This window comes from Phocoena phocoena, chromosome 3 (assembly GCF_963924675.1).
Source record: "Phocoena phocoena chromosome 3, mPhoPho1.1, whole genome shotgun sequence".
Classification (NCBI taxonomy): domain Eukaryota; kingdom Metazoa; phylum Chordata; class Mammalia; order Artiodactyla; family Phocoenidae; genus Phocoena; species Phocoena phocoena.
Genome location: NC_089221.1, coordinates 27,134,508 through 27,154,592, shown reverse-complemented (window position 1 = coordinate 27,154,592; position 20,085 = coordinate 27,134,508). Strand labels below are relative to the sequence as shown.

Sequence of the window (20,085 nt, the reverse complement as noted above, 5' to 3'; positions counted from 1 at the left end):
GGAAGGATACAGCACCACTTTTGTAGTATTCTTGCCAAAAATGTGTAAACTCAACTTATCATTTGAAAACACCTGATAAATCCAACTTGAGAGACATTCTACAAAATAACAGACCTATCCAAAGTGTCAGGTCATAAATAACAAGGAAAGGTTGAAGAACTATCACAGACTGGAGAAGATTAAGAAGACACACAACTGGGCTTCCCTGATGGCGCAGTGGTTGAGAGTCCGCCTGCCCATGCAGGGGACGCGGGTTCGTGCCCCGGTCCGGGAGGATCCCACATGCCGCGGAGCGGCTGGGCCCGTGAGCCATGGCCGCTGGGCCTGCGCGTCCAGAGCCTGTGCTCCGCAACAGGAGAGGCCACAACAGTGAGAGGCCCACGTACCGCAAAACAAACAAACAAACAAACAAAAAGAAGACACACAACTAAATAGATTGGATCCTGGAACAGAAAAAGAGCATTAGGAGGAAGCGTAGTAAATTTCAAATAAAGCCTGTAGTTAAGTCAGTAGTATTGTACTAATGTTAATTGTCTATTTTGATAATTGTACTATGCCCGTTTAAACTGTTAACATTAGAGGAAGCTGGGTAAAAGGTATACACAAACTCTATTTTTTTAAAAGTTCTCTGTACATCTAAAATTATTGCAAAATAGATTTGTTTTTTAATTTTCCAAAAATTACCTCTGAAAAGAAGTTAGGTCCAGATAGAGAGTTGAATTGTTTCAAGGAATATTCTTATGGTATATAAACTGTTCTAGAGCATAAAAACAATGGAAAGTGTCCCAATTAATTTTATAAAGCTAATATTAACCTGATATTAAAATCTGACAATACCACCTGAATGCAAGAAAACTGTCTAATCTCATGAGTATAGATTCAAAAATCGTAAATAAAACACTAAAAAGTTAAAATCAGCAATACATCTAAAAAATCATGGCAAACTATGCTTACTTCCAAGAATACTATAATGGCTCAATACTAGGAAGTTTATTAAGAGTACAGATAAAATATATTTGATAACACTCATCACTCACTTCCAATTTTTAAAACCACACTTCATAAACTAAAGAATATTTTAACATCTACTTCTGACAAGATATTAGAAATTAAGTATCACCATTGTTATATAATATTATTCTAGAGGCTACTGCCAATGCAGTAAGAAAAGAAAGATAAATATAACATTCAACTATCAAAATGGAGGCATAACTATTGTTATTATTTGAAAGTGATTAAGAAAATCTATTAGAACAGAGGATTTAATATGTGGAATTCTTGTTTTCTACATAACAACTACAGTTACAAAATGTAATAGGAAAAGATCATGAACATAATAAAAACCAAAAAACATAAAATGTCTAAGAATGAACTCAGCAAGAATGGTGCAGAATTCAAATAAAGAAAACTGCAAAACTCTGCTTATGGACATAAAAAGAAATTCAAATAAATAAAATAATTTAAAAGTTAGATGATACAGGGTTGACAGAGATACAGGAAAACAAAATATCTCATACACCGTTGCAAAAATGTAAATTGGCAAACCTCTTTAGAGGACAACTTTGGCAATATCTATCAAAATTTAAATGCATGTAACATTTGACCCAGAATTCTACTTCTAGAAGCTTGTCTTACAGATTACACACACATACATACGTGTGTATGTATGTGCACACATGAATGCACATGGCAAGGCAACTCAATATAGCATTGTTCTTACAGCAAAAAGCTGGAAACAACATAAATATTAAAAAACAAAAGACTGATTAAGAAAGATGGCATATCAGCATTATAAAATACTATGTATCCATACTATAGATAGTATGATCATTTTATTGAAAATTTTTCATAAATATATAATTTCTAATAAAATAGACAAGACGGATATCTAAATATTATCAATGTACCTTTATCTGCATGGCAGAGTTTCAGTAACTTATTTTCTTCCCTATGCTTTTCTATGTTTCTCAAATTTTCTATAATACTTGTGTATTGTAATGAGCAGGGAAAAGTAATGCAAGCTCTATCCGTGGATGAAAGGAATTCCAGTACCTAATTTGTACTTGCTCACTTATAACATGCATTCACATGCATTGCGTCAAAATGCTATGCTTGCAGTAGCCAACTTGCAAAACTCAGAATAAATTTTTTTCATTTTTCACCAGTCTCTACCACTGTCTCGATGAATTCAATACCGTAACCAATGATGTAATTACATTCTGATCTTGGGTCAAGAAGCAAAACTGCCACTCTGCTTGTGTAAAGATAGGGGGAAAGACAGTGATGGGAGCAGGCAAGGGAAAACTGGGTGTTTATCCTGCAAGCCTCAAATCTTCAATTTTATCCGCTACAGGAAGAGAGGTTACTTTTGCTTCAACAACTTTGCTTTATTCCCGTGAGAGGTGTGATTCATTACGTTTATGCACAATGATCTACTGCTTAAGTAAGCCAGGAGCTTATCAGAGCAGGAAACTGAGGCATACGCTTTAAGGTTTAGATCCCATCTAACTATATCTCGACCACGATAACTGAGAAGTGGAGCTCAGCATGAACATGCTGTTCGTGATACACACACTCACAGTTCCCCTTAACTGCCAATGTGCAGTACTTGAGAAAATGGTCCAGAGCCCCACACTGTTTACTTCAGAGAGAGCCCTAACCACATCTGGGGAAAATGTTTTAGACCTGCGATCTTGATGACCTCCTAGAACACCCTCCTTCACAGGAACCCTGGGAACTTCCCCAGATCCATTTTAAGGAGTTAAATGCTTTTGATTGTAACTGTTAGTGGCTTCCCAATCTTTTTTTTTTTTTTGCGGTCACTGGTCTCTCACTGTTGTGGCCTCACCCGTTGCGAAGCACAGGCTCCGGACGCGCAGGCTCAGCGTCCATGGCTCACGGGCCCAGCCGCTCCGCGGCATGCGGGATCCTCCCAGACCAGGGCACGAACCCGTGTCCCCTGCATCGGCAGGCGGACTCTCAACCACTGCGCCACCAGGGAAGCCCAAGCTCCCCAACTTTTTATAAGAGAAGCTAAGAGACAGTAATCTGGAAGGAGGAGGGACTGGGAGCAGCACCTTTCAAAATTTTTTACCTCGATTTACAGTAATGGTTATTTTATTTATTTCACATTGTGGCCCATTACAAATACATGTGTAACATGCATAAATATATACACACAAACATGTAATCATATTCCTAAAATAAAGGTTGTATGAAACCATACATATGCTATGTGTGACACACTTCGACATGTTCTATTCTATTACGTTGATGTGTTCGAGTCTATTCCATGCTACTAAAAATTCTATCCAAATCTCTCTAAAATTACTCCAGCAGTCCATCATGGTGGCAACCCAAAGTTGGAAATGCACTGGGGAGGGGTCCTCAGGGCCTGGATTTATGATCTTTTGGAGTGCTGGAGTGAGCTATGTTCTCCCCAAGTCCCTTGGCATCACAGGTGGTGGTGACTTTTTGCTCTGAGTTCTCGGAGAAGGAAAGCTTGAGACCTTATGAGAAGTGGGAGTGTTCAGAATCACAAATTTCTAAAACCCTATCTATGGAAATCAAATCTACAGAGATGACTCAAGTTACTGGCCCTGTCTCACAATCCCTTTTTGACACCCTGGCAGTGGGAGGGGAAACCGGAGGCAGAGTTACCGTAGGAAGAGCTGTTGAAGAGCTCGATGTTGAAGAAGGCGTAGTCTCCGCTGGTCATCCCGTGCCTGTGCGCCGCCAGCATGATGCCGCGGATGGTGTCGCTGCTCGCACACATGATCACCACTGCGGGGAGGAACAAACAGACGCGTGAAACGCCCCTGCACGGAGGACAGCATCTGACGAGGAACAGGGCACGGCTAAAGTCCTAAAGAATCCTCACAAATTATTCATGAATTACAAAGGGCAGAATAATAGCTTGACGGTGGAGAAAGCTATCCATCGCCACCATAACAAAGTGATGGACATCAACATCACCCACCATGGGGGCAGACTCAGGAGTCCCCTAGTGTAACACACTCCGGGCCCCAAACCTCACAGCGGGCGACCTGAATCTAATCAGAAGGAAGCCGCTGCAAACCCAGCTAGGGGGACAGTGTATAGAATAGCGGACCTGCGCCCTTCAAAGTGGTCACTTTCATGAAAAACAAAGATGGCCTGAGGAAATGTTCTAGACTAAAAGAGACTTAGAGAAACAGAAAGCTGACTGCAGTGTGTGGTCCTGGATTGGATCCTGGACCTTAGAAAAATAATAATAAAAGTTTTTCTATAAAGAGCATTATTGAGACAACTGGAGAAATTTGAATAAGGTCTGTAAATTGGATAATAGTATTGTGTTTGTATTAAAGTTCTTGCTTTTCATAATTCTACTGTGGTTATATGAGTGAATGTCCTTGTTCTTAGGAAACACACACTTCAGTTTTCAGGGGTAAAAGAGCATGATAGCTCTATTTACTCTCAAATGGTTCATAAAAAGATAGTAATATTTGTGCATGTATATGTACATGTGTATATATTTGGAGGGGCAAGGGAGGGAAGGGGGAGATTAGAATGACAAAGCATACCAGCAGAATGCTAACCATTGGTGAAAATCTGGCTGAAGGCTATAGGAGGTGCTTTATACGTTCTTACATCTTTTCCAAACATACACAATTGTTTCAGAATGAATTCCTTTAAAAAAATACTTCAAATAAATTCCCAGATTTGCCCAATATAAGCTAGTGAGGCTTGTCAACTGCTTTTTATGCTTTTACTAGCAATAGTAAACCTACTTTCCCGAGAAAGCTTTCATTTGGCAAATCAGAGGATGCAGCCAGTGCTACAGGCTTTCTGCAGTCTGAATGTAGAACCCTTTTTCTCAAGCCGTCTCAACATATATAGGAAATAGTTCCCGAGATTCCAGGTCCCTCCCCATGTGCTCTCAGTTCACAACCACGCTGTCAGAGCTGAGAGGCTTTAAGCAGCTGCAGAATAGCAGAACAGTATTGTCTGCCACGTAAGAGCTGCAACGGACTAGAGGGAAGTGGGGACCTGGCCTTCATCCAGTTATTTTGATCACTGTTGATGGCCCCTGGCCCCCAAGACAGTGCCCGCTGTGCTTTTCTGCACACAGGGAGGAGAGGAGAAGCCTGGGTGCCATAACCACATTATCGCCATGCGTGCCAGCCCTGCAGGTTGTGTATGTTCTTTGTAAAAGCATGGGTGCTGAAAGATGCAGAACAAACTTCAGGCTGTGCCAAAGCCTCCTTGGCAGCCTGCGCGAAGGGCCAGGCGCTTGTTGACATTTCGTCTACTGCACAGGTTAATTCAGAGTGTTAGATCATGACTCTGACATTTCTTACGACAAAAGGGCTCAGGCGACAGGCTCAAAGTCTGCAGAACAAGTTTTTAAAACAATACAAAACTCCGATAGATGTATAACTGTGGGAGCAGGTGTTGTTTGTGCCTGGAAATATAGTTATATATTTGGGATGAACAGTCAAATTTCAAGGTGTCTCAGTAAGGAAGCTTTTGAAGAAACTCCTCATTACTCACTGTGATCTAGACACTTGTTTTAGCTCCGATTTGATTCTAGTCCTCTAAATGAGAAAAGAGCCAAGGTGTCTCCCAAAACAGCCTGGGCTAAGGCTGGACAAGTTTTAGAGTCATTGCTTGGGGGAGCAGAGTCCTGATAACCTAACAGATATTTTTAGATAATCTGAAGTGAAGATTAATTTCAATGAGGACCACAGTGGTCACAAACACGTTTGTGCCGACATAGACCTGGGAGTGCTCATTGAGGAGCCAAATTATAAGCAGAAGGATGTTAGTGAGGGTGACGTCAGAATCAGGGAGATCAGCTGCAGGTTCAAGCATCCAAAGGCATCAGGTCTTGATAACCCAAAGCATCCGTCTAAGAGCTACACCTGGCCCAGGCCTGAACAGGCTGTGTCCTCAGGCCAGAGCACAGGCTTCCCCAAGTCCTGGATGGGCTGTGCCCAACACTGGCCTCTCTGTCACTTCTTTTCTATGTTTACAGCCCTGGCCCTTCTCCTTCTCTCTCTTCCCATCACCACTAAGACCAACCCCTTGTGATAGACACATTCTTTCTTTAAATGTCAGTACCCGCTTGGACCAAGCAAGAGTGACACAGAGCAGCACTGAGCCTATCTGAGCAGACTGGAATTATTGTAGATCCCATCTGTTTTGTGTGGACAATGTGGTCCAATTCTGAAAACGAAATCCTAACTCCCATCTTCATGGGTCAGGTATTGTTTTTCTTCCACAAAACAAACCCATAGTGCACATTATCGCCCAGTTTAAGTTGGAGCAAGCACTTAATGACACTGGCCGAGCAGTCAGAATGCAGAATCCTTCTACATTTGTAGAATGTTCCTTAATCTCTTATGGTTTTTTCATTCATGCCTAATTCAACAGCAAGTATTTTTAGCAACATGCCTCTATACAATCTTTCGGAAGGTTGAAAATAGTTTTCACTGAAATAGCTTTCTCTTCTTACTCATGTTTCATCAGTTTACATAATAACTAATTAAATTGCATACTTATAATAATAAGTACAACTGCTTTAAACAGATTTATGAGAAATGTGCTGGCAAACATGGGAGAAGTATACCAGCTACCAGCGTTCACTGACAGCCAATAAAGTTTATAGAGAAAAGGAGAGCATCAGCTAACGCTGCAAGCTGCTTAAGTGGAGGTCAATTAAAATCATTTCTGCTACACTTAAGTATATTTAAATATTTAAACATATATTAAGTATATTTAAGTATATTAAATAGATATTTAAATATATAAGTACTAACATTTTCGGTCAAATTGTTAAACTTCTAGAAGAGGAAATGGTGATGCGATTCCAAGTTTCTGGATAGACTTTTCATCATTCTGCTCTATTTTTCCCCCTTGCCAAAGAACATGTGATATTCCATGTTACCCTCCACTATCTGTGATATTCCATGTTACCCTCCACTATCTGATTCCCACAGTGTCTTCTGTTAAGTGGCTTCTCCCTACTGCAACACGTTCTTGCAATCACTCTAAGAACAGCAGAGAGAAGTACAAAGGGGTGGCTAGAGAAGTCAGTTCAAAGACCCCAAAACAATCCAGGAAGCATACCTGAGTTAGGGTGATACCCTTTCCCCCTTTCAGGTTTACATTTGGAGCAACCTCTAACAGAAGGCCACTCTTCATCTCCCCATGTGCCTTCATTTGTCCCTCTCCCCCCATTCCCATGGGGGAGGAGAAGGAGGGAACTGTCTGATTGCTGAGTCTGGAAAAGACAACTGGGCACACTGGACTCAGCCCTTTCTTCCTTCCTCTTTGGGGCGTGTCTGCTTGCAGAGAGTACACACTATGGGCAACTTTCACCCTGTCGTAAGGGGTGTGTCCTGGAGGGGGGCCTGCAGCGCTACCTGTGATCTAGTGGATGACCCTGCCTAATTATGAGGGGAGGCCCTTTTGGCAACAGATCTAAAGCCATGTTCTCCAATAGGTTATCAATAATAAAAATGACATTTTCATATTCTCCATCTGACTCTTGCATCCATCTTCTATTTAGTTCTAAACTTACAAGGGAAAAGAGAGGTTATTCCATGGAAGCAAAACAAGATATGCCATGTACTGCAAATTGAAAATATGACAGCAGAAATTTAAAACTAAAACTCAATAGTAACTGTGGGAGTAGCCAATGAAACATCTAAGTAAGAGGAATTTTTTTTAAAAGACAGATGGTAAATAGGAGAAAAGGGATGAGAAAAACAGAGTCCCAAATCAGAAAGCCTAACATACAAATAAAACAAATTGTAGAAAGAGAGAACAGAGAAAATGAGGGGATATAAGAAATAATTTAAGACATTTTCCCGGAACTAAAAGACATGAGTTTGTGAACGGAAGAGACTTACCCTTCAATACCCTAAAGGGCATACGGCAAAATATGGGCACACAAGTACAATCAAAATGAAACGTTAAAACACTGGGAGAAAAAGGGGATTCTAAAAATTTACAGAAAAAAAAAGCAAATAGCAAACAATAGGTCAAAAATCACAATCGAATCAAGCTTTCCAATAGCACCACTGGAATGTAAATGACAATTCTTCAAATGTTGAGGAAAAATTATTTCCAACCTGGAATTCTATAGTTATGTATAAGGGTAGGAAGAAGAAATTTCAGTCATGAAAGGTCTCAAACTTTAGCTCTCATCCATCCTTTCTCAGAAAGCTCCTGGAGGATGTGCTCCAACAAAAGAAGGGCATAAACCAAGAAATAGGAACACACAGGGATCTAGCTCAAAAGGGAGAGGTGATAGAGTTGCAGAGGATGTGAAAGAAAGAATCCAGAGTGGCAACCATGTGGTATGCTTAGAAAATAACCAAGAAAATAACCAAACTGGAGCAACTCAGGAGGCTTAAAATAGAGAATTGGTAGATGATTTAGTTATAAGTTCACAGGAAACTAAGCAAAAATAGACTATATTTTTAACCCCAAGGAAAACAAGTAGGGCAATAAAGAAATATCATTGTAGTAGCTTATATGGCTCAACTACATATAGCATTTAGAAGGTAGTAATAATACAGACACTGAATACTGAGCTAACCAAAAAAAACCTGACACGATCATATTGAAAGGATGACTGGAAGGAAAGCTTGAATGTGTGGTTAACAGGCAGTAGAAGAAAACTAAATCACTATCTTCCCCTGGGATGGCAAGAAATAAGACCTAAACCTGAAAAACATAAAAAATAATGTTATTTAGAGGTATGAAGTCAAATACCTACAGACATAGCTACAAGAGTTGAAAATAGTTGCCTCTGGGAGGTGAGATATGGGGAGCAGGAGATAGGAAACTCTTGTTCCTAGTAAGACTTGTGTCGTTTTCTGACTTTCTAAACTACATAGCTGTATAACTTTCATAAAGATAAAATCTATTATTTAAAAGTATATATTTCTCTCTGGCTGTTTTTACTTTACATAAGCAATAGGTTTCACTTGCAAAATAGAGACTGCACCTTTATTTTTTTTGTTCACAAAGTTCCATCTACTCCAAAGGCTTTCAGAATTTCTACACCGCAGCCTACAATGCTTCTTTTACCCCCTGCTATGAATCAGTTATTTTACATTTATCATGGGTTCTTTGCTTAAAAACTCTGATCAACCTCTCTGTCATTTACCCCAGCCTAACTCTAAAAATAAATGACTCTTCTACTGATTAAATACTGTTATCACTACAGTTGTTATGCAGGCCAAGAATAATGACATATCAATAACTAAAAAGATAAAACTACAGTTCTTCATACAAAAATGTTGTGTGCACACACTTCTGGCTCTGCATCTTATGAGATGTATAGACAAAACAACTGCTGGCTTTTATTGCTTAAAAAAATATTTCTTTTTAAACTTCTCTTTTTAAAAATAAATTTATCGTTGAGTATAGAATATTGAGGGTAGTAGCTGACTTTTTAAAAATAATACATGCTCAGGTGTGTGTATTTTAGTGATATATGTTAGCTAAAAACATGAGAGAAAAAACGTTAATTATTGATTTTGATAGTAAATCCCTAAGAAGAATAAATAATACCCCTCAGTTTTTCATTCTATAGCACACATGTAGCCAAATGAAATTTTAGTTATATTATTATTAGAGATGGTGGCATTATCAGTTTTACCCTTTAAGAGATTAAAACTTTTGGGACTTCCCTGGTGGCACAGTGGTTAAGAATCCACCTGCCAATGCAGGGGACATGGGTTCAAGCCCTGGTCCAGGAAGATCCCACATGCCGCCGAGCAGCTAAGCCCGTGCGCCACAACTACTGACCCTGCACTCTAGAGCCTGTGTGCCACAGCTACTGAAGCCCGCGTGCCTAAAGCGTGTACTCCGCAACAAGAGAAGCCACCGCAATGAGAAGCCCGTGAACCGCATCGAAGAGTAGCCCCTGCTCCTGCAACTAGAGAAAACCTGCACACAGCAACGAAGACCCAACACAGCCAAAACCTTGATTAATTAATTTTTTTAAAAAAGAGAGATTAAAACTTTTGTGAACTGATTTTAAAGATGAACTTAAGTCCAAAAAGATGCTAAAAGCGTTATCTTCAAAAGGTGGGGGGTGACTCTCTAGTTCTATGATATTTAATATGGAATTTTCAAAGACAAAAATAGAGTCAGTTCCATTTTACACTTGAGTGAGCAGAAATCAGAACCACCAAATACCAGTCTGAAGAGGCCTGGTTCTCATCCCACCTCTGTTTCACAGAAGAGGAAATTCGGCCTCTGAGAAAGTAAGAGACTTGGGCAGGCCCTGCAGCAGCTGAGTGCAGCCACCAGATCCAGAGGGTCTGCTTCTCACCCTTGACATGGTCTCGCCTTCTGGTAAAGGAGATTATCACCCTATATATAAAATAATTATAACAACTCTAATAAAACCTAGGTTTATTGAGCACTCAGTAGGCATCTGTACTGTTTCAGGGCATTCCTGTAAGATAGCTCATTTGCTCCTCCCAGCATCCCCCCACTTTACCTGAGGAGCCTGAGGTACAGAGGTTTATGGCAGCCCAAGCTCCCTCCCCAGTGAATGCCTCAGCCAGGTCAAGAGCTCTGAAAATTCAAACGCCACTAAATCCTTGTACTGGACCCCTATTTAACCCATTAACCACTTATGGTGAAATAAAGGTGACTGGTAAAACTAAAAGACCCCCAGAGAGAGCTTTGTTATCAAGCAGCTTTCTCTCCTGAGAGTAGGGAATTTCAGGGGAGGGAGGAGGGCTTAGGGGAGAAATTATTTTGTTTTATATTTCTGAACAACTGCCAAGTCACTGTTGGAAGTGTATTTTAGGGTAAGAATGGTAACCTTATCACCTGTAAAACATACCGGTCAGTCTAGCAAACTTTCACCACTAGATTCAAACTTGGGGGAAAAAAAAGAGGCTTGGGAACATCTACGAGGCTTTCGGAATTAAAAAATAATCAGCAGCAAGACTGTAGCCCAAGCTCTTTGAAGCCCCCAGGCCCACTAGGGCCCTGACGCCCTCCCTACCCTCTGGCTCAGCCACACCCTTGTGAGGCTGAGGGGCCCCCGGTGGCCTCGATCTGCCCTCTTCTGGGCTGAACTCGGCCACGAATCCCAGGCCACGTGCGAGGAGATCACCGCTGGCACTGAGACCTTCAGGGCAGTAGCATCACGGACGCATTGGCAGACCGCGGATCTCGCCCGTAGGGGGACACACCCCCATCCCCAGCCCAAGCTGGGAAGTCTCCAACTCCTAGCTCCAAGCCCTCGAGAGCGAGAGCTGAATAATCAAGTTCGGTGTCTAGAGCAGCCCGAGGTCTGCAGGGGTCTGCAGTAACCTGGGGACTGAGAGTGGGAGAGCAGATGTGGCTTTCTCAGCCTGGCGTGGCGAATCCGCAGCCATTGTACACAAGTGCCCTTTTTCATAATCAGCAAACCCGGCGCCCCGCCTGCTTGGCTGGCAGGAATTCGGCGCAGACAGCCTGCAGTTCGAACGCTCAAAACTTGGCCGTGCATCCCCACTTGTCAACACTTCCCGCCTCTTCGCTCTAAAAAGTGCGTTCACTCCGAGTCCGAAGTAGTCAAACTGGGAAGGCGGATGACCGCAGCGCCATCCTCTTTGGAACCTTTACCCACTCTCACCTGTTCCTGAGGCCCCCTGTCTCCGCTTGCGCTGTCTCCCACGGCCAGCGCCCAGGCGCCCAGCCGTGCCAAGTCGTGGGCTAGCCCCGCGCCCGGCTCGGCCCCTCTCCCCTTCCGTCTCCCCGCGTGGGGTAGTGGGCCCCTCTCCCCTTCCGTCTCCCCGCGTCGGGTAGTAGGGAGCTTTGCTGGGGTTGCACCCCACTGACAATCGAGGCGCGTGCGCGCCGAGCGGGAGCAGGCAGGATTCCCTGAGTGATATGCACCCAAACCTGACATCGGTAAGGAGGGAGCTGCGCTATGCTGGCATCTCCGCCCGCCATCGCAGTACAATGAGGCAGCCGCACTAGGGGATTCCGCGATTATATATCCGTGACCAGCCGCTTCTCCCATTCCCTGTAGCCATAGACACTAGCCTCAACCTTGAGCTCTTTGGCCAGGTTGGTGGTTATTCAAACCCCCAAAGACCCGCGGAGAAAACTTCAAGGGGGCGGGGGCGGGGGGACGTGGAAAGGAGGTTCAGCGCCCGCTTCCCCAGCGCGCGCGCTCTAGCAAAGCCTAGCTGCCGGCGCTTTAGACCGCGATGCCGAACGCGCCGGGGTGAGTGTCGCCAGAGTCTAGACACTGCGAGGCATTTTTGATGGAAACCACAGAAGCCCGTTCATAAGCGGCTGGAGGGGCCAGGGAAGGAATGAGAAGGGCGATACAATGAGCCTTTAAAAGAAAGCTGGGATCTGTGCGAGGAGCAGCCGGGAAACCCGGAGACCGGAGCGGACCGTGAGGCGGAGCGTCTGCTGTAAAGCGTACACTTCCGCACTCGGAGGGGGCGCACGTCGGCAAAGACTGGGTAACAAGTTCCTTCGGCCTCATCACGCTTTCAGACCCTGGTTGGAGAAGGGTACCCGTAGTGAGCCCCTAACCACAAGCCCGGCACCAGAGCCAGGGAAGCGAGAAAGAAAAAAACCAGGAGCTTTGACAGCACCTGTTGGACCAGAGCACTAGCGAGTTGCGGGCTCACATGCCCCTCCCCCAGGCTCCACCACCTCCCCGGGACGCTCTGCGTACACCCCACCACAGCCATGGATGATGGTCAAAGGTCGTCGCAGCCAGACAGCACACAGCCCGGCGAGTCCAAGCGCACGCGCCCTCCCCGGGTCCTCAGTGCCGCAGCGGGTAGTGGGGTCCCCAGAGGAGCGGACGAGCGTGTAGGGAGAGCCGCGGAGACCGGTTGGGTTAGGGCCTGGGGCCCGAGGCGCACTCCTGCTCACCTCGCTCACTGGCCTGGATGTAGCGCACAATGTCGTCCACATCCAAGTCTTTGGTCTCATCAAAATTGTAGGCGGACGTGTGCAAGCCTTCCTCCTGGAAGACCTCATGGACCCCCTCGAGGGTGAAGTAGCAGTTCCGTTCCAGCTTGTCGTCGCTGTAGACCAGCACGGCGCGGCTCCACTGGTGGTGGCGGAACAGGGCGAGCATCATCTCGCCCATCTTGGCGTACGCGGGCGCCACGCGCGTGAGGTGCGAGTACTCCGTGTCCTTATGCCGGAAGCCGGCTGCCAGTGCCCCGGCCGACAGCATGGGTAGGTCCCAGTGCGACGCTAGCCGGGCCACCGGCGCCGCCGCGTACTCGCACACAGGCCCCAGGATGAGGTCGGGCTTGGCGCCCCGCGCCGCCGCCACGCGGTCCACCAGACTGAAGAGTGCGCGGTTGCCGCAGTCCGAGTCTTCGTAGGCCACCTGGAAGCGAGTGCCGGGTGGCAGAAGCCGCCGCCGGGTCCCGTTGCCCTCCACGTTGCGCAGCGCGTATTCGATGGCCGGCCGCACCCGAGCCAGGGAGAACAGGTACGAGTCGTCCTGGGGCAACAGCACCAGCACCTCGATCTTCTGCGGCGGCAGCGCCTCTCTTTCCCGGCGCCCGCCGCCCGGGCCCGCGCCCCCGCCGACACCGCCACCCGTGCAGCCGGCCAGCAACGCCCAACCGAGCAGGACGCATGCGGAGAAAGTGAGCACCAGCAGGGACGGCATCGTGCCGCAGGAAAGCGCCTGCCCTCGGTGCGGACTCGCCCTCTGCCCCCCACCGACCCTTCCTCTTTCCTCCCCACTCTTCTCTCCGAGGTCCCTGCGCCCCCTTGGGCGCTCTAAGAAAACAGAATACCCCCTTCACTAACTCGCCAAAAGAGAGAGGAAGAGTCCTCCTTTGCAATGCCACTCGTTTAAAAAAAAAGAAAAAAAAAAGTTCACCGGGTGTAAACCTGTACGTCTGTAATATATTTATATATATACTTTTTATAAATATATATATTCGCCCTCCCTTTATATATACTATTTTGCTTAGAGGTGGCTTCTTATTTGGGCATTGCTAAGGTTGCTTTTGAAAGCGTATTTGTAAAAGAAGAAAAAGTTAGACTTGTCCAAGTGCTTGTAATTGACGGTGCATCTCCCTCGCGTTTGATCTCATTGATTCGCGCCGGTTCCTGGATCCATAACCCGCGTTTAAATAGCGTGGCAGCGGCGGAGCGTGTTACCACACAAGGCGCGCCGAGGCCCGGCTTGTATTTCCAGCGGGTGGGGAGGGTGGGGGGGGGGGGTGGCGGCTGGGCTAGGGGAGCCTCTCATTAACATTCTTACATCAGGACTCCTCCCCGCACCCCTACTCTTCCCACCCCTCCCCTGTCCCTAACTCCCCGCTCCCCGCCAGACCTGGGCCTTTTCCTTAAAGCCACAGTCGCCCACTTCTGTACCGGCGGGAGCCCCCAACGCGCTACACAGCCACCTGGGTGTAGCGGGGTCCCCGCCTCTCCCTGGCCCCGCACGCGGCAGCTCTCTTTCCAGTTCCGGGCTTTAAAAATGGAAATATGTCTGAAAGTAAAGAAACGCGCGCAGGCACACACACACACCACGCCGTGCAAAAAACAACAGGATTAAAGGAAGGAGGTGGCCCTGGAAATCGGTGGTTTCGTTGCAAAAAAAAAAAAAACACCCTAGGTCCCGCTGACTCTCACCTCTTTTTCACTCCAGCCACATTCCCTCTTGATGCGCCCACTCGGGGCGTGCACTCGACCTTCCCGGTCCCCTGGTGCAAGGTCAGGGAACAGGGACCAAGGTCCCGGGGCAGACGGCTCGGTCGCGGACCTGGAGCGCCCAGCTAGCCCAGGCGTCCCAGCTATCCCTCCTTCCCGCGCTCCCCACCCCCGCCGGCCTCCTCCCCCAGAGCCGCGCGAGTTCGCGCCAGAGTCGCAGTGCTGCCGGGCATCCAGGGTCCCAGGCGCACTGACACCTCCGCCGGCGCGCTGCGAGCAGAAAAGTTAAACTTGTTGCTTCCAAAGGCGAGAGAACATTTCTTCTGAAGGTGGCAGAAAGAAAGCTTGAAAAGCATCTCCAAGGCGTCCTCTGGGCTTTACTTGCTAAGACAGGTAATTAAATAAAGAGACCCTCGCCGTAAAGCTTTACCCCGAGGGTCCCCTGGGTCGAGGCGCGTCCTCCGCTCCAATCCGTGCGCTCGGAAATCCCACCGCTTCTCCTGCGGGCAGCGCGAGACCCTGTGCTCCGGCTTCGGTAGTGCCGAGGAAGGTCCTGCGTCCAAAACCTAGTCTTGCCACTTGTCACAGGCACAGCAGCGGTGGAGACGAGGGTGGAAACGGCCGTGGAGAAGTCCGTGGCCAGAGGAGCCTCGCCGGAGTCCGCCGCGCTGCAGGGCAGGTCCGAATGGGAGCTTGACCCTCTGAACGTGGTAACACACCGAGGTCATTTGCAGTGGGAACGTACTACATTGGACTGGTGAATTCTGACACTGAAGTCCCACAAATTAAAATAAATTGAGAATGTTTGAAAATGGTCATTCATTTGGGCGTCCGTGTCCACAAATTTCTATTAGTCTGAGACCAACGCCCTCTTTCGGCAGAAACTTGTAGCCGACTTGTAACCCCGATGCCACCACCCCAGGCGCTGAGTTTGCTTTTTGGTCTTTGTTTTATTTTTCTTTGTTTAACGCCGAGGCCTCAAAGAGCAGTCGCTCTCATTTGTGACGATAAAAAGGCAAATTGGGGTTTCCGGAGATGTGGCAATTTCAGGCATCAGCGCTCGTCACCTTTAACAGAACCCTCCTTATCGCTCTTTCTGGCACCGTAAATGTAATTATGAGTAACGTCTCATCCTCCGGGGCATTTAGAGTTCAGATTATGCACTGTGATCCCTGAATCTTCAAGTAGGACCTTATTACTCCTGCGAAAACTTTCATTTATTTTATTACAGCTGCTAACCAGTAGCAAACGAGGCATCTGTGTACAATTTAATTCCACACAAAGGGTAGTCCTCACATACTGGAAACTGAGATGTAGAGCTTCACAGCAATAAAATCCCCCCTGAACTCCTAGGAAGGGGGGAGGGAGGGAGGGAAAGAGGGAGGGAGGAAGGGAAAGAGGGAGGGAGGAAGGGAAAGAGGGAGGGAGGAAGGGAAAGAGGGAGGGAAGAAGGGAAAGAGGGAGGGAGGGAGGGAAGAGGGAGAGAGAGAAACAAGCTAAATCCCGAATTCCAAGGGTCTTAATGGATTTCGAAACTGGTTGCCAGGAGACGTGAAGGAACCAAGGTTTACTATTACTGCTCGCTATGCCCCGTGTCTGGGGAACACTGGCCAACGGCGATATGATTCCGCACACTGTGTAACGTGGGCTTAGTCGGAAAGGCTGGGGTTTCAGTGGCACCGGGTGTGAACGCCTCTCCCCTAACAGGCGCTGCCCGTTCGCGCCAAGGGTCACGGGCAGGGTAGTCAGTGCACTTATGTTAGAGCGAGTATCGCAGCCTCTCAGTGGCCTTTGGATCAGAGCTCTCAGCTTCCAGTTTGTCATTCAAGAGCACTGACAAACCGTGTAAGGGAGAGCCCCCAAACTAGGCAGCAGTACCAGAAAAGCCAATGTTACCTCTCTTGCTAATGCTCAAAGCACACCTTACATTTTTCCATTGAACAGAAATTTTTTATTGTAGTTGACATATGACATTATGTTAGTCTCAGGGATCTAACACAATATGATACTTGTATATATTGTGAAATGATCACCACCGCAAGTCTAGTTGACATTTGTCACCGTAGAATTACAAAAACTTTTTTTTCTTGTGATGAGGACTTACAGATCTGCTCTTAGCCACTTTCAGATATGCAGTACTGTGTTATTAGCTATAGTCACCATGCTGTACATTACATCCCCATGACATCATTTTATAGAATTTACGATTTTTGAAGAAAGTTTTTCAAATGAAAATAGCCGCAAGATTATAGGAAGACCTGCCAAGTAATATATGTATATGGATTTAACATTACCAGTTTTATTCACTTTCCATCAAATTAGATTTTCCCAGGCAACTGAAAGTGTGCATATCATGAAGTTCTCCAATCTTAGGGCTGGAAAAATTTTAGAAGTCACCTAGCCTGAGACCCTTGACTCTCTATGTGGAGAATCTAGGCCAAAGAATATAAATACCTCTTCATCCCCAGAGAATATTTTTACATGGGATTGGATTAGAAATAAATACTTATTATACCATGTAAAAGAGTGTTGGGAACAAAGTTAAATTTCATGAAGGAGTAACATGCTTTATATCAAACTTTGATTTTATACGAAGCTGTTTTGAAAATATGCAACGCAATTACTAATAGATTATAGTATAACTTTTGCAGCGTCATAATCACAAAGATGAATCCAATCAAGAAGGTAGGAAAAAAGAAAGAATAGAAATAACTCATCCCTTGGACTCAATTTTTCAATATTGTTCCCTTCAATTCTGTAAACCTTGAAATGGGGAAAAAAAGAAGCACTTTTTTTAACATTCAAAAGATTGCTAACCTTTTCACCGAGTGCATTCTTTCTGACTACAATTACTGAATGAAAACAAAAGAAAGTTACAGGGAAATGCTGCAAAATAAAATAAAATTAGCCAAATAAAAAGCAATGTTAGCCCTAAATGTGATATTACAGAAAACATCAATAATAGACTTCTTATAGGATTTAGAACTCTCATCAATATCCACAAATCATATTTTTTAACTTTGTTACTAAAATCAAGTGGCAAGTTTTCTATAAAGTATTCAGCTGTTTGCTTTCCATCTGTGAAATGAAATCATGTCTCTATGGCATTCTTTTTCCACCAGGGAAGACAACATTCTATAGGGAACCTCAACCGGTGAAATGTGTTAGAAATGCTATATCAGAAGGAAGTTTTCTCTACCAACTGTCACAGTCTGTGTGATCTCCCTCAGAATTCGGGCAGCAATCTCTAAAGTGCCTTTCAAAGAGTGTCTCCTCTCCCTTGTTAAGCCAGCCCTGAAGTCATGTTGAAGAATAACCCCATGAAGCCTGTAGCCCACAAAGAAAGTGTCCTCTGGGGACAGAATTGTTGAAAACACACTTCCCCCTAGAGGCAGAAAAGATGAAAGAATATTACACATAATTCAAGAACATTTCTGTAATTCAATAAGTGTTGAGATTTTGTTTTTAACATATAGTTGATCTTTTAGAGGGAACCATCCATTCAAGACATGGGAGGAAAATCAATAAAGGGCAAAAAATTAAATTGAAACCTTGCCTCTAGGTTTTAGCTTTCCTTAGCAGGGACTCTGTTAATTGATCTCTTTTCTTCTTTTATACAAATCTACAATTTTTTGCCAGCACTGTAAGTAACAGCAATTACATATTTTTTCTATTTAAACTTATGATTTACTTTCATCAGAAAATGCAGTTAAATGTGGCCTCGAGGGATTCTTTTGAAAATGCCGCTCTACCAGATTTATCTCCTTATGATCAGATTTGTTTCTGTATTACTGTCCTCCTAGGTTTCCATCAACCGCAATCTCTCTTCATTTCTTTGGAGATGTCCTGAGATAAAATGACATTAGAAACACTTCCGAAAAATGTAGAACTCATCTGTGATTTAACCTGAGTTGCTGGCATGAGGTTTTCTAGGATTTGCAAGCTACATCAAGAATTCTCACTGTTGATTTATAGACAAGTCATTTAATATAAATCATTAGATTCACAAAAACAAGTGTATATGCCTCAACTTTATCCATAACGATTCTGACTCCATTTAATTGGTTTATTTAGTTGTACATGGCATTACTCCAAAAAGGACTTAAGAAGGTATGTAAAAATATAAAATGGAATTTTAGAGAATTTTTCTCAGGGCAAAATGCACAGCCATTGCATCCTACTCTCCTACTTTTTTTCTTAAGGTTTTACTAACAGTTGCAAGCCTCAGCAATGGTCACCTCTCCCATCTGAGTTCCCACAGCATCCCTCGGGGTCGTGATCACGCTCAATTTTATTTGCATTTACAAGGAAGCAGTCTGGATAGGGATCAAGTCCTCAGAGCGGTGTCCTGCGGGAACAGCACGCATTTGGAAGCCTCACAACATGTCCCGAGATTATCTCCTCACTTATTTGCCCTTCAGTTTCCTCGTTTCCCTCAGTTTTCTCCTTCTAACATGGAGATAACGGTCTTGCCCTGGTGCTGTAGAAGTAAGAGTCAGAAAAAAAAATATTGATAGACTCACAGTGCTTCGTATACAGTAGGAAATTAATAAATGGCAGCCCTTGCTATTACATTCCCTTCAATGCCTGGTGAAGAGTACGATACCAAGTAAGTGTTCGATCAATGTTCCATAAATTCATTATGGAATGAGTGAATGAGTGAATTTAAAACCCAAAACCAAGATGGTTTATGCGTACCTTGTTTGGAATTATCTGTTGCCTGATCACAGCAGACTTTATTTAACAAGCCTTCTTTTTTAACTTTAACAGTGGCTTTTTTGGAGGAAACTTTTTGGCAATCACTTTGACATTGGCCCTGGATTCCCAGACTCAGATATTTCCTGATAAGCTTGAGGCAGAAGCTTGTTCAATGTTCTTTCCTCTGCATAGTGGGGCAAAGAGAACAAGAGCTCATGCGCATAGCTACCCTTCACAGCTTCAAGGCTCCTCCAGAAACTCAGGCTAAAGGGAGCAAGGGGAAGTGGGACAAATCAGAGAGCAGTTTTAAAAATGGAAGAAATAGAAGTGGCTGGTGCCTGCAAGGGACCGGACCTTCAAGATAAAGGGGAGAAAATGCTGTATGGAAGCACAAAGAGGATTGTACTGGAAGGAATGTATTTAATTTATAGATCATGGATATTACCATAAGTAATGAGAAAAGAGTAGAATGTCCTAATGTATTAAAACCCAGGCTGTAAAAATGTGAGACCCAGGGCTTAATGCTCTTGTCCAATTCAAAAAACCTTTTTAAACATCTACAGTGTGTCAAGGACAATGGTGTTCTCTAGCTTAAACCTGTTGCATCAGACATTCACTTGTTTTATTTGGGGATATGATTTGACCCAAGTTATATTTGAATCTATGCGATAGTCGCGTGTGCAAAGTTTAAGAGAAACATTATCAGGACAAAAATATATCAAATTTCATCTTATA

The 20,085-nt window shown here is 44.7% G+C and overlaps 1 protein-coding gene across 2 annotated transcripts in view; it reads right to left on the bottom strand.

Moving 5' to 3' along the window:
* NPR3 (natriuretic peptide receptor 3) overlaps nucleotides 1-14,100 on the bottom strand; it is a 65,925-nt gene extending 51,825 nt beyond the window's left edge. Inside the window, exons 1-2 of one of the 2 annotated variants that reach the window (XM_065873972.1) lie at nucleotides 12,901-14,100; nucleotides 3,661-3,783 (exon numbers count right to left, since the gene is read on the bottom strand). In XM_065873972.1, coding sequence (XP_065730044.1) covers nucleotides 3,661-3,783; nucleotides 12,901-13,657 — 880 coding nt within the window. In that variant the 5' untranslated portion in view covers nucleotides 13,658-14,100. The remainder of the gene's footprint in view (nucleotides 1-3,660; nucleotides 3,784-12,900) is intronic. The other variant, XM_065873973.1, reaches the window with a different exon arrangement.
* Nucleotides 14,101-20,085: the final 5,985 nt, after the last annotated feature.